The sequence below is a fragment of the Rhinoraja longicauda genome, unplaced genomic scaffold, assembly GCF_053455715.1.
Source record: "Rhinoraja longicauda isolate Sanriku21f unplaced genomic scaffold, sRhiLon1.1 Scf000071, whole genome shotgun sequence".
In the NCBI taxonomy this organism is placed as follows: Eukaryota; Metazoa; Chordata; class Chondrichthyes; order Rajiformes; family Arhynchobatidae; genus Rhinoraja; species Rhinoraja longicauda.
Window position 1 is genome coordinate 1 of NW_027601289.1, and position 13243 is coordinate 13243.

At 42.0% G+C, this 13243-nt stretch overlaps 1 protein-coding gene across 1 annotated transcript in view; it reads right to left on the reverse strand.

The window, feature by feature from the left end:
* Window positions 1–568: 568 nt before the first annotated feature.
* The window catches only part of LOC144589750 (transmembrane protein 184A-like), a gene marked incomplete at its 3' end in the record, with an annotated part of 44002 nt that continues 31327 nt past the window's right edge, over window positions 569–13243 (reverse strand). The window contains exons 3-7 of the mRNA XM_078394850.1: window positions 7746–7836; window positions 5622–5697; window positions 5199–5290; window positions 1786–1955; window positions 569–766 (exon numbers count right to left, since the gene is read on the reverse strand). Coding sequence (XP_078250976.1) covers window positions 569–766; window positions 1786–1955; window positions 5199–5290; window positions 5622–5697; window positions 7746–7836 — 627 coding nt within the window. The remainder of the gene's footprint in view (window positions 767–1785; window positions 1956–5198; window positions 5291–5621; window positions 5698–7745; window positions 7837–13243) is intronic.

Sequence of the window (13243 nt, forward strand, 5' to 3'; positions counted from 1 at the left end):
AAGCAGCATCTCTGGAGAGAAAGAATGGGTGGTGTTTCAGGTCGAGAATCTTCAGACCCTTTTTCCCAAATCTCAGGATTACTAATCTGTAATTGTTTCAGCAATTTGTTAACAATTTACACCATGCAGATGCTCAGATAATCTACATACTTTATTGCATTATCATCTGTGGGATAAATATTGGCCGCAACATGCAAAATAACTTTCGTATTCAAAGTAGTACCCTTGAATCTTTTACAAGAATCTGGTTCCAGATTATTTAATTAATTGAGTTTAAATTCTCCCATGACAATAGTAATATTTGAACTCATCTTCCAATTACTCCAGTCAGTCATTGGCCGTCAAGTAAAGACCCTGGTGTCATATACTTCACTATGACTCAGGGAATAAGAAGAAGCCATTGATATCTGCCCACAGGTGACTTGTTATGATCAGCAAATTATATTTGATGTCTTAATCTGGCCATAGTATTTTCTGCCTTCATTTTTAAATTATAATTTTTAGTTATTAAAGGTCTACTTTGTGCTACCCAATTGAAGCAGAGTTTAGGAGTAGTGCGTTTTCCTACCTTGTGTCATCTCGTTGCGTTCAACGTACACTTGCGAAGGATAGGCAAAGCGAAGGGCAATGGCAGCAAAGAGCATCTCGATGCAGATGAAGAAATTCTGGTAGCCAGCGGCCACTGTCCCCGCCCGGACTTCGTGGCCATCAATAATCTGCACTTCTGGGATTACCCCACATCTCTCCAATATTGCCAACAGCATTCCTAGAGAAGTATTAACACAATCCATTTTAGCAGATACAACTTGCATACAATGATAATGGATAATGATAATGAAAATGTTTCTTGAATTCTAAACTTATTTCAAAATGGTAACATTTAACTGCAGCCTTCAATGTGCACATCAAACATTAAGTCCTGCAAATACAACTTTTGTTCCTGCCAACGTTATACACCAGCAACAGGACTTAGTGCACAGAAATGTTGCTGCACACTGTTGACTGCCTGACGCTGGGAGAAGAATGAGGAGGAGATAAGACTTTTCTTTGCCTTCCATCAGTGAGGGTGTGCCTGGAGAATCTGTGTTAAACTGTAATTGTGTGTCTTGTGTTCTTTATTGTTTACTGTCAACCATTTACTGTTTATTGTTTATTGTCAACCATTTGCGCCGGACCCTGACGTGAGAGGACGCTGGCGCTGTTTGTTCGCCGCTTCTCCGTCTGGATAAATCTTTTGTTTGTTTATTTATTTTTATGTTTTGTTTACTCTGTAAAGCGTCTTTGAGTTTCCAGAAAAGCGCTATATAAATTAAATGTATTATTATTATTATTATTATTTGCTCTCCCTTTGATAAAATTCTCATGGGGGTTGTATGAAATTATTTCAAATGTAAATATGGCCATCCTCCATTTTAAAAACCTCAAATAATGTAATGATATTAGTGAATAGATGATAAGCCTTCACATAGGTTAACTCAACTGATCAGCTGACACTTGTTCATGTGCTCAGTCACGTCTCAAATAACAGATTCAAGTAACTTCCCTCCAACTAATACCAAACTCAGTTACCAGTTACCAGTCTCTTCCCCTTTCTCGACCTAAATAATATTTGGAAGTTCCAATATAAGACACACAATCCTTCAACTTTTAGAACACAGGAAAATTCTCATTACCATTTCCCAATTTTAAATAAAATACCATTAAATAAATACCATCCAGAAGTTAATTTTCCTCCTTAAAAAATGGCATTTGGTTAAGATCTTTATGCATATTATTGATACTCACCCTGCCAAAATGAGAGAAAAATTACTGACTTCACTGTCAGGAATTTCAGGACAGGATCATATGGACTGAGGAGCTCACCGGTCGTGAAATAAAAGAGGAACAATGCGTAAAGTGCCAGGCTGACAGAAATGTTGTAAATAATGGAGATATATAGGTATCCACTTCTCACACTGTGGAAATGAAAAGTCACAGTTAACCTGGAAGAGGATTCAATATAGCTATAAACATTTATTTTCTTAAAATATATTTAGCCAAGTTCATTTTATACTTTCTACTACCTCTTATTTATGTCAATCCTTCAGATTTTTGCCACATTGCTTGTAAGAACACTACTCTGAAAGGTGTATATGAACTTCCTGAACAGATACTTTTTGACACAGAATTTTAATACTAGTTGGAAAGGCAACTGAAATGATAAACTAGAAGGCCCATTGGAATACTAGATGCAGTGAAAGAGACTGCAGATACAGGATCTGGAGCAAGAAAACCAAACTGCTGGAAGAACTGTCAGGCAACATCCCTGGAAGAAGGACATGGTTGACGTTTCAGGTTGGGTCACTGCAATCAGGACTGATAGTGTAGAGAAAGTAACCTGCATGTAAAAGTGAGAGGAAGGGATGTGGGCACTGAGTAGATGGAACAGGTAGGGGAGGTTGATCAGTCCTGGGAATAAGGGGAGATGGAAGAGGTTAACAAAGGGAGCGACACTGGGTGGATGTGGGTTACCTGGAACCGAAGATTTAATGTTCATACCACTGGGCCGAGGGCTATTGAAGTGAAATTAGAGATACTATTCTTCCAGTTTGCATATGGTCTCACCATAACAATGGAGAAGGTTGAGGATAAACCAGTCAGCTTGGGAATGGGAATTGAAATCAGAAGCTGAAGATGGCCTTTGTGGCCATAAACTACAGTCCACACCCACATATTTACATGGGTTTCTTCCTTAGCACACCTTTCCTTTACCATCTCTGATCTAGTTCCATCTAACCATCCCTCCCTCAGCTGGTTCCACCCATTACCTACAAACCTGTCTCTTCTTTCCCCACCCATCTAGTTATTTTTTTCCTTATCATCTGTTTCTACCTATCATCTGCCTGCCTCTATCTCAACACTCCTCTCTCCCCGTCCTTACCTGACTCCATCTGTCCTTCATCCAAAAGCTCCCCCCATTGCCTCACCACCCCTCTCACTTTCACAAACTGGCTATCTTTCCTCTACACTCTTAGTTCTGATGCAGAGTTCTTGACTTGAAATGCCAACAAACCCCTTGCCCACACAAATGCAGCTCGAACTCAGTTCCAGCTGTTTGATTTTGCTGTTGTAATTCCAATAAATTTAAAGAATATGTTTCAGTCTGAAGTTTAACTGAGGTGATGGAAATTAAAGGTAAGATATGAATCTATGTTGACACTGTCGTGGTCACATAGCTACTTTCCAAGCGTTTTAATATTACATCCAGGACAATAGATTCCATTAGTTTTCCAACTACCAATATCAAACTAACAGTCAAGTAGTTCCTGTTTACGCACTATTCAAAAGTGTGGTCACAGTGATGTTCTCCAATTTACAGAAACCATTCCATGGTTCATAGAATTTCAGAAGGTGAATACCAGAACATCCACTATCTCGGTGACCACCACATAGTGTCAGAGTTGTCTCACACAGAAATAGGCCTTTCAGTGGCATCCATGCTCATCTTTTTGCCCTTCCGCACTAATCTCACTTGCCTGCATTAGGTCTATGTTTTTCTATTCTTTGCCTATTCAAGTGCCTTTATAAAAGTATCTTAAACATAGTAATTCCACTGTCTTTCAAAACAATGGATGTAGATAATCAGGCCACTGGGATTTATCCATTTTAAGGTTCATTAACTTTCCGAGCAGTTTTTGTTCACCAAAATTTATTTTGCTTCTTCACTGACTTCGGATCCAATTCCCTGGCATTCGTGTAGTTTTTTAAAATATATTTTCATTCGTGAGTGGAGACATAAAATTCTGTCAATCCAATATAAATTCTATGTCTGTTAGTAAAGGAGCTACATTGGTCGTTGCTCTTCTTTTCCTTTGTGTGTCAGAATCTGTTAGCTCCCCTGGAAAAAAAAATCCTAGCCAATTGACAGAGAAGTAACCAAAAAGCAGCAGATGCTATTAATCTGAATTAAAAATAGAAAATGGTGGAAATACTCAGCAGATCAGGCACATCTGTGGAGTGTGTTTCGGGACAATTACCTTCATTAGCTTTGGAAAATGTAGTAAGATAGGCATATTTTATGTGGCCGTGAAGATGGAAAAAGTGAGGAGAAAAAGTTGATTTTCTGTGATACAGTGAAGACCAAGATAAAGTGGACAACACAAAATAATGTTAAATATGAGAGGGTGAAGGCAGTTTGCTAATGGTAGTTAATGTGTCTGGAAGAGAGCTAAATACAGGGGATTTTTTTTTAAATGCAGGAACTGTGGGGTACACTGCATCCCCTGCCCTGTAACTTAAAACATACTTTACTAAATTTTCCAAATTTTTATTTAAAAGGTGATTGATTTGAAGGATTTATTGTTTCCCTCTCCACAGATATAGCTAGACTTGAATTTTTCCAGCACTTAATTTTTTTTTAATTGGGCAAAGAAGTGTTTGCTCATCCACTTGCCCAGGTGTACAAGGCTGATTCACTGATGCTTGATTGTCATGTGTGCACTGCTCAGTCAATTTCTTTTTGTATAGAACACATGTGCATGATTATTTTGGTGCCTTTTACAAGAAGTCCAAAGTCCGGTCCACACATTAAATGTACTGGAGCGGCTCCCGATCCCAGGCTGCTGCAGGGCCTCCTCTGTTGTCCTTAAGCAGCTAGCAAACCATAACGTCCCTCTCCTTGATCGACAGCCTTTTGTGTTCCGGGCGCGCCTTCTGCACTTCACGATGCTGGAGGCCACACCCCGGTCCCTCTCCTATGGGCCCACTCCTCGCATCCGTCGTCGGCAGCGGCTCCCTGGTCTTCGAGGCTTGCCACCACAGGGGGCTCGGCGGCATGCCCCCTTAGTTTATAGCGCACATAAATGAAGCAGAGATGTTTAGTCTGCTTCACATGGCGGCACTGTTCCCAATCCATCCAAGAGAACAGGGATTCTCAGTCAGAGTCTCTCAAGAATCTCTCCTAATGGAGTGGAGGACAACTTCTCCAGGCTTCGAAGCCAAACCTGTATAATGGAGAACCAAGTTGCTTGATGCCCAAGGGTAAATCGCTTTACTCCATAAAGCCACAAAAAAATCCAAACCCATTCCTCATATTGCACACCAAAGAAGCCCATTGAAAAGAAAGTTTCAATAAAACAGTATAAAGCTTCTCATGATAAAACACCACACTTTAAATTCAAATGTGATACTCAAGTAAAAAACAAATAGTGCCAACTTACTCAAAGTCGCCATCATGATATTTGCCATAGATTTGTAGGATAATGGTGATGGCAGCCATCAGGGGTTTAATCACACAGAACTGTAAGGTGGCCTGGTTGGGAGACAGCAGACATTGTAATTAGCAGCTCCAAGAACATGCTCAGCAGTGAGAGCTGACAACTTTGCACTTCAGTGAATTGTGGCTCCCCATTACCGAGGTCACACACAGATACATTAAGACGGATATATCACCTCTCACACACATGCACATTCCCGACTCATCCTGAATGGAACCAGTACATTTCAACAGAAATTCAACCCTCAATCCAACCTCGGACCTGATCATATAATCAGGTTAATTGGGCGGGTTGCAGCCGCTGCGAGAGGAATACAATGCCCAAGAGTTTTCAATGGGCTAGACCCCAGACTTCTTGTGAACTCACCTGTTTGCAAAACCGCAAAAATCCAATGGAGTAAGTCATACCCACCAGACAGCATGTTCCGTACAAACAACTTGTCCTGAAGATGAGACAGAAATTAGTTAATAAATGGACACTACACCAACAAATATCCAATAATAAAAACTGAAAAAGGAATCTGACATCTGTGAAAAAGCAACAGTTCACACCACAGATCAGTGACTAGAACTTGCTCTGCTCACCAATCCAGAATTTATTACGATTATAATAAACTGCTTTGTGCACAAGTAACACTAAATTCACAGTAAAGACAAACACCTGGAATTGAAGACACAACATGGAAATAAGTCTCTGTTCGAAAAGACAGTGACGGAGCAAACTTTTCTCTCAGGGTCATGAGTCTTTGGAACCCTTCCTGAAGGTGGTAGAAGCAGAGTTTACATATTTTTAAGGCATAGGTGGATACGATTCTTGATAGCAAAGGGGTGGAAGGATGCCACACATAGGCGAGTTGAAGTTACTATCAGTTGAGCTAGTTAATTTAATTAACTGTCGTTTAATTAAAATGAAGTGACTCCTCTTGCTCCAAAGTTACAAGTTCCTGTATATGGAAAGCAATGTAGTTATACAGCAGATCCCTTTGTAATAATAAGCCTTCACTAGTTGACTGATTTTTATTGTATTTGTATATTGTCTCCGGATGTCATTGTTAATCCCCAAAATAACATTTAGTCACACACCATTTGGTGGCATCGTTAGAATAGCTACAATCTCAGCACCAGAGGTTCAGATTCAACCCTGGCCTTGGTTGAAGTTTCCATAGTCTCCTTGTCATTGCACCAGTTTCCTCCAGATGCTCCAATTACCCTCCTTATCCCAAAGACATGCAGGTTGGAAGGTTAACGGAGCACTGTAAATTCATCCTAATATGTATGTATGTGGATGGTAGGATCTGGAGTTGATGGGAATGTGGGGAGAATAAAAATATGGGATTAATACAGGATTAGTGTCAATGGATGGTTGAGAGTCAGCATGGACTCAGTGGGCCAAAAGGTCTGTTTCCAAGCTCTATGAATCTATAATTCTTTGAAGAAATGCACATTTCCTCCACACTCACCACATTCAAAACATCGCTGAGGTCTCACCTGTTCAGTACTGCCTTCAACCACTGAAGGTCACCTCACCTTCTGTCTCCTTTCTCTGTTCGTTTATTTATTTACTTATTTATCTATTTATTCATTTCCCTATGTTCTCTAAATCTCTGTAAAGCGTCTTTGAGTATATGAAAAGCGCTATATAAATAAAATACATTATTATTATTATTATTATTATGTCACTGCATTTGCCTTCAGTTGTTACCCGTCTTTAGATATGGTTTCCATCCCACAAGCCAACTGGATCGATTTCACTGACAGTATGTCATTTTGCTTTGATCTTTAGGTTTTTGCAAATGCTTTGGAAAAATCCAGTTAATGGTCATTTCAGGTTTTGGGGGGGGTTTTGTAACCAGCTTTTTTTTTATTATCAAAAATTATACTCAACTATTTAAAAAACAATATTTACAATACAATAAAACAAAACATAACCCACCACCAGAATACTATACAAACAAATATACCAAATGAAACTATTATACAATTATATTACAATCCCCATCCAGGATACATCCAATCCCCCGCGGTGCCCAGCGGTCCCGGAAATCCTCCAGGGTGCCCGTGGACAGCACATAGTCCCTCTCCAACACCACCCGGGCGCGGACATAACCCCTGAAAAGAGGTAGGCAGCTGGCTCGGGCAGAGCCCTCTTCCGGCTGACGCTGTGAGATAGCCAGCTTGGCCAGGCCCAGGAGCAACCCAACCAGGACATCTTCGGCCCTACCCTCTCCCCTACGCACAGGGTGTCCCAAGATGAGGATGGTGGGTGAAAAGTGCAGCCAAAAGGCAAGGAGCAGCCCCTTTAGATATTGAAACAGGGGCTGCAACCTCACACACTCCGTATACACGTGGTACACAGACTCTTCCAGCCTGTAAAGTCATTTCAGATTTGTGGTAAATGCACTTTGCTGGAACTTAAAAACATGAATCTGAGCACCCCGAGGGTCAAATGTATGAAGAAATAGGCAGAAACGCATAAAGGCAAACTACTCACTTGACGGGTTTCCCTCTGATTTCTGACATAATCGCACTCTCTCCTCCCAGATACTCGTAGCACAGGCTGAGGAAGTTGTAAATCACAAAGGCTGTGGGAAAGACCACACAGATCAGTACGTGTTCAACTACTGTCACATTTCACCACTTTCTACTTGCTTCTTTTGGTGGGGTCCAGGCTCCACTGCGACCTGAGGAAATCAGCTCCCGGCCCTGCAGCTATTTGAGCTTCCAGTGGAATAACATTCTATCAACTGTCCAGCTATAATGAGACAGTCTTTATAATTCAAAGGCATTGGGGAACCAGATATTTCAAAATACAATTCAAGCAACCAGGCCACTTTTAAAGAAAACTGCCCGCTGTGTGGCGTATTTTCAACCTTCCCATCTTCATCACTCCATTGTTGCTTGGATTGTAAGATTTTACCTTCCTCCCTCTAAACCTCTTAATCTCCTTAAAACCTCCTGCATTGACCAAGCTTTTGGCCATCTGTTCTAATATATCCTATTGTTGATAGATGCAGAGTTATTCTGTAGAGCCTTAAGCTATAATGGGCAAACCGTAACATGTTGCTATCTAGCCACCCCCAACATTGTACCCAACCGCAAGATACCAAGTCCTGGGTGTCCAAGAAATTACAGCATTCTGGCCACAGGACTCTAATGGATTGGGCAATTTATATATTCAAAACATTGGGAGAGAGCAGGCAGGAAACTACAGGCCAGTTGGGTATCTTAGTATCATAGATAACGAGGAAGATTATCAAGGCATACCAAACGTCTTCTTCGCTTGTCGAGCTGTGTCATCATTTCAATGAACAATAAAATCTTGAACAATGCCTCATCAGCAACCCAACAGAATCAGATGCCATAACCTGACCTTCCACACAACGCCGAGAATGCTGAAGCAGAGACAAACACGACAGCAAAATATGGTCTCTTTTACAATGATGAAAATTCAAATCAAGTCCTTGTGGCAACTGCAGCGTCAGTCAAACAATGGAGCCTTTCAAAGACAATTGCTCACCGAATTTATCCAAGACACTAGGTCAGGTTTAATCAGCTAAACCAGATTCTATAACTGGACTCCTATATATGGACATTTAAATACCAGCTGGACTATTCCCAGGTGATAAGAGTGACAACTGCATTCTTATGGAGAAATCACCATTGAATTTGCCATAGTTTTAGTCATGAATTCTATTACAGCTCAGAAATATCTATAAATAGACACAGCAGACTGATTTTTCACATGTTTAATCTATAGACTGCAGTCAGTTCCATTTCACTTCTAGTTCACTGGGCAACAAGAGGTAAACATGCTATGCAGCACTTGGAGCTCCACCACAGTCACCCGTAGCAGTTCGAGTTTTTGGTTTGGTTTTAAGCAAAAGGAAAGTGCATTATTCTCCTTAACATGCATCTGATTATACTTTCCCCAGCTCCCTTAAGTGCTTAACCGGCCCGGCTGTCCGCATCCGAACACAAGACCCAGCAGAAGGTGTCCTGCAGAAGGTAGCCGCCGAGCCAGGCTATGCTCGGAGGACCCGGCAGACCACAGACTGGAAATGGAGCTCGCCAAGCCAATGCTGCTCGTCCCCCGAAGACCAGAGACTGCGAGGATGGAGCCGGGGATGACGATGGATGCCATGGGAGAGGAGCGAGGCCAGCAGGAGAGGAGAGGGAATCGGGATCTAGCTCAATGCGCCTTCAGGGTCTGCTGCAGGAGAAACACCCGGGGAGCAAAAGGTGGATGGGGGAGGAGAGGATGGTTGCTGGTCAACCAAGAAAAATGTTGGCTGGAGGCTCACAGCAGCCTGGGGCCTACCTAAATCGGGCACCATTCATAACAAATGGCACTAAACATGATGCCTTTAGCATGGGAACTCTGTACACCATTTCTGTACAATTGTTAATCAGGAACGGTATGGTGATATTCTACTGAACTGTTGATAAGGAAAGAATTTAATGTGACATTAATCCATTGAACCATTAAAACCAAAATATTTGTGGTACTAGCTGGAAGAGCTCAACTTGGCATTTCAATAAGCACTGTCCTGATTATTATCACATTAAGGGTCAGCAACAGAGTTGGCCAAAAGCATTCAGTGGTGGTTAAGAAATCTCCCTTTCCAGATTGGGCAGCACAGTGGCACAAATAGCAGAGCTACTGCCTCACAGCCTCAATGATCAGTTTGAATACTGACCTCTGTGTGGTGCTTGTGCACATTCCCTGAGGCTGACTTGGTCTCCTCTGTTTGATCTGATTTCCATATGGTTGGTAGATTAACTGGTTACAGTAAATTGTCCCTATGGTGTTGTAAAATGATAGAATCTTGGGTCAGCAGGAACATGGGGAGAAATAAATGGGATTAGTGCAGGATTAGTGTAAATTGGCATGGACTCAGAGGGTTGAAGGACCCGTTTCCATGCTGACTCTATGATTGACTTAAATTTTTTCACAATTCTTCTTTGGGCTTTCGTTTCTACATCAGGATAGCAAAAACTCTTAGCATCCTGATGTTCAGTACTGCAGCTTTTCTGTTTAGTTTTCGACATCGTCTTCCAGAGATTAAGAGTTTAATGGGATAAGATAGGATTAGTGTAAATGAGCAGTTGATGTCGCTGTGGACTCAGTTGGCCAAATGGCCTGTTTGTGTGCTGTATCTCTCTACAACTCTTGGGCAAAATAGAATGGGTAGTGGCTTCAAGGAAGACATTTCACTGATTCCCCTTTTGGATTTTCAAAAATGGTCCCAATTTTGCCACAGAATGTCTAAGATATCTTATCTTATTCTCACGGGAACTTTGCAAGTCCACAGCTCTCTGAAAGTGACAGCACAAGTAGATTGGTGGTAAAGGGGTGCACAGTACACCAGCCTTCATCAATTGAGGCAATTAGTGTAAATGTCAGGAAGTCATGATGCAACTGTGTAAATCTTTGGTTAGGCCACATTTGGAGTACGGTGCACAGTTCTGATTAAAGCATTACAGGAAGAATGTGTAGGTTTTGGAGAGAATGCAGAAAAGGTTAACCAGGGTGTAGCCTGGATAAGAAAGCATTAGCTGTAAGGAGGTTACAAATATTTAATTATTTTCTCTTAAGCGACAGAAGTTTAGGAGCAACTTGAGAGAAGTATACAAAATTATGAGGGGCATAGATTGGGTAGATAGTCAGAGAGTGGAACAGTCAAATACTAGAGGGCATAGTTTTAAATTGAGAAGGGGCAGGTTTAAAAGAAACGTTATGAAGCACGTTTATTTCTAATATAAGTGGTAGGTGCCTGGAAGGCGTTGCCAGTGGAAGCGGTGGAACCGGATACGATAGCAACATTTAAGTCATTTAAGGGCCTGCCCCACCTTAGGTGATTTTAAGGCGACTGCCGGCAGCTAGGCTGCCGCCGACAGTTCGCCGGGTGTCGCGGGCATGATCATGAGTCTTCTTCCAAGAATTGTAGTGGATCTCAGCGCGTCGCTGAGAAATCATCCGGAGTGAAATTTCTCGGCGACAGCTGGCTTGTCGCCAGGTATCATTGCTTATTGCGGGCGCTGTCGCCTGCTGTCCCCAGGTTTGCTAGGTTGTCTTAGATGCATTTAGAAGCACATTATATTAAAATAAGTAAAGTCCTTTCAAAATACCATAAAATGTGTGTGTTTAACCAATTTATTTACCGTCAGGACATTTGACAGGTAGATTGGAGGCGACAGTTTGACGGTCAGGTAAGCGTGGGAATTTCACGATGTTTATGGCCATCAGCCATTACATTTAAAGTGGGCTCCCAACCCAGATATGCATCCCAGAAACCAGATATGCATCTCCCGTACATTTTCATAGAATGCCCACACGCTTTTCACAAAAATCCACTTAACCACTTTTTAATTAAAAAAATTAAATAAAATACAGCTATTAGTAAACTGGAAGTAAATCCAGTTTATGCCTTGTTACAGTGATGTTTGGTTTTTAAGTAACCCTTACAAGATGTTATAGTTCAAAACTCTCAAGTACTTACAGACTTGTCAGTGATTTCAGCGAAAGACGCCAGAGAAGCATTGACAGCGTGGGAATTTTGCAATGTTTCCAAAGACGGTGTAATCTCGACCTGACTCGGCATTGTCGTGGACATTGTCGTCGGGTAAAATAAAAGTTTGGCGATCTGCTACGACTTTGACAGTCACCTTAAAATAGCCTAAAGTGGGACAGGCCCTTTAGACAGGTATACGAACAGGCGGAAAATGAAGGAATAGATTGGCATGATCAGCATAGACGTTGTAGGCCGAAGGGCCTATTCCTGTGCTGTACCGTTCTATATCCAAGGAAAGGGCCCAACTGACAGAAATCACGTGAGGGAAACTCAGTGGACTCATTTGCTGAACAATAGGGCTTCAAACATTTTTGTCAAATGATTTGAGTATAGGAGCTAGGAGGTCCTACTGCAGTTGTACAGGACCCTGATGAGACCGCACCTGGAGTATTGTGTGCAGTTTTGGTCTAATTTGAGGAAGGACATTCTTGCTATTGAGGGAGTGCAGCGTAGGTTCACCAGGTTAGTTCCCAGGATGGCGGGACTGACATATGATGAAAGAATGGATCGACTGGGCTTATATTCACTGGAATTTAGAAGGATGAGAGGGGATCTTATAGAAACATTTAAAGATTCTTAAGGGATTGGACAGGTTAGATGCAGGAAAAATGTTCCCCATGTTGGGGGAGGCCAGAACCAGGGGACACAGTTTAAGAATAAGGAGTTGGCTTTAGGACTGAGATGACGAAAAACCTTTTCAGTCAGAGAGTTGTGAATCTGTGCCACAGAAGGCAGTGGAGGCCAATTCCACTGGAATTGGACGTATTCAAGAGAGAGTTAGATATAGTTCTTAGAGCAAATGGAATTAGGGGTTTGGGGAGAAAGCAGGAACACAGTACTGATTCTGGATGATCAGCCATGATCATATTGAATGGCGGTGCTGGCTCAAAGAGCCGAATGGCCAACTCCTGCACCTATTTTCTATGTTTCTATGGATGCTATGTGTGGTGTCAACAACAAACTGCAAGTGACAAAAAGAAATACAAATTCTGGACATATTGTTTTAAGAAAGCATCAATGCAGTTTGCTCCCCTTTAGGATGGCTTAGCCTGACTTACACCCAACACAGACAAGCAACTGCTTGCTGGATCACTAGCTGTCCCAACACTTGCCCTGATCCAAGAAGAGTTTGAGATGGTGCTCTATCGTTGACATTGATTCTTGGTGGGAGTGAGGGAAGGCACATGGGGGGGGGGTTGTAGTGTGGGGTCATTGGCCTTGAACCACATGAGGTACGGCAGCACCTTGCCACTTATGGGTGATGGGGACAGGGTTTCCAAAGATATCTCTCCATGCAGGAAAGTAAACGAAGGACTGAAGCCAAGGACCATGGGGAGTGCACATCTCCCTGGGGGGCCACACATCACCACCACCATCAGTCCATTCCACAGTATTCTGCTGGGCAAGAGTTTACAAG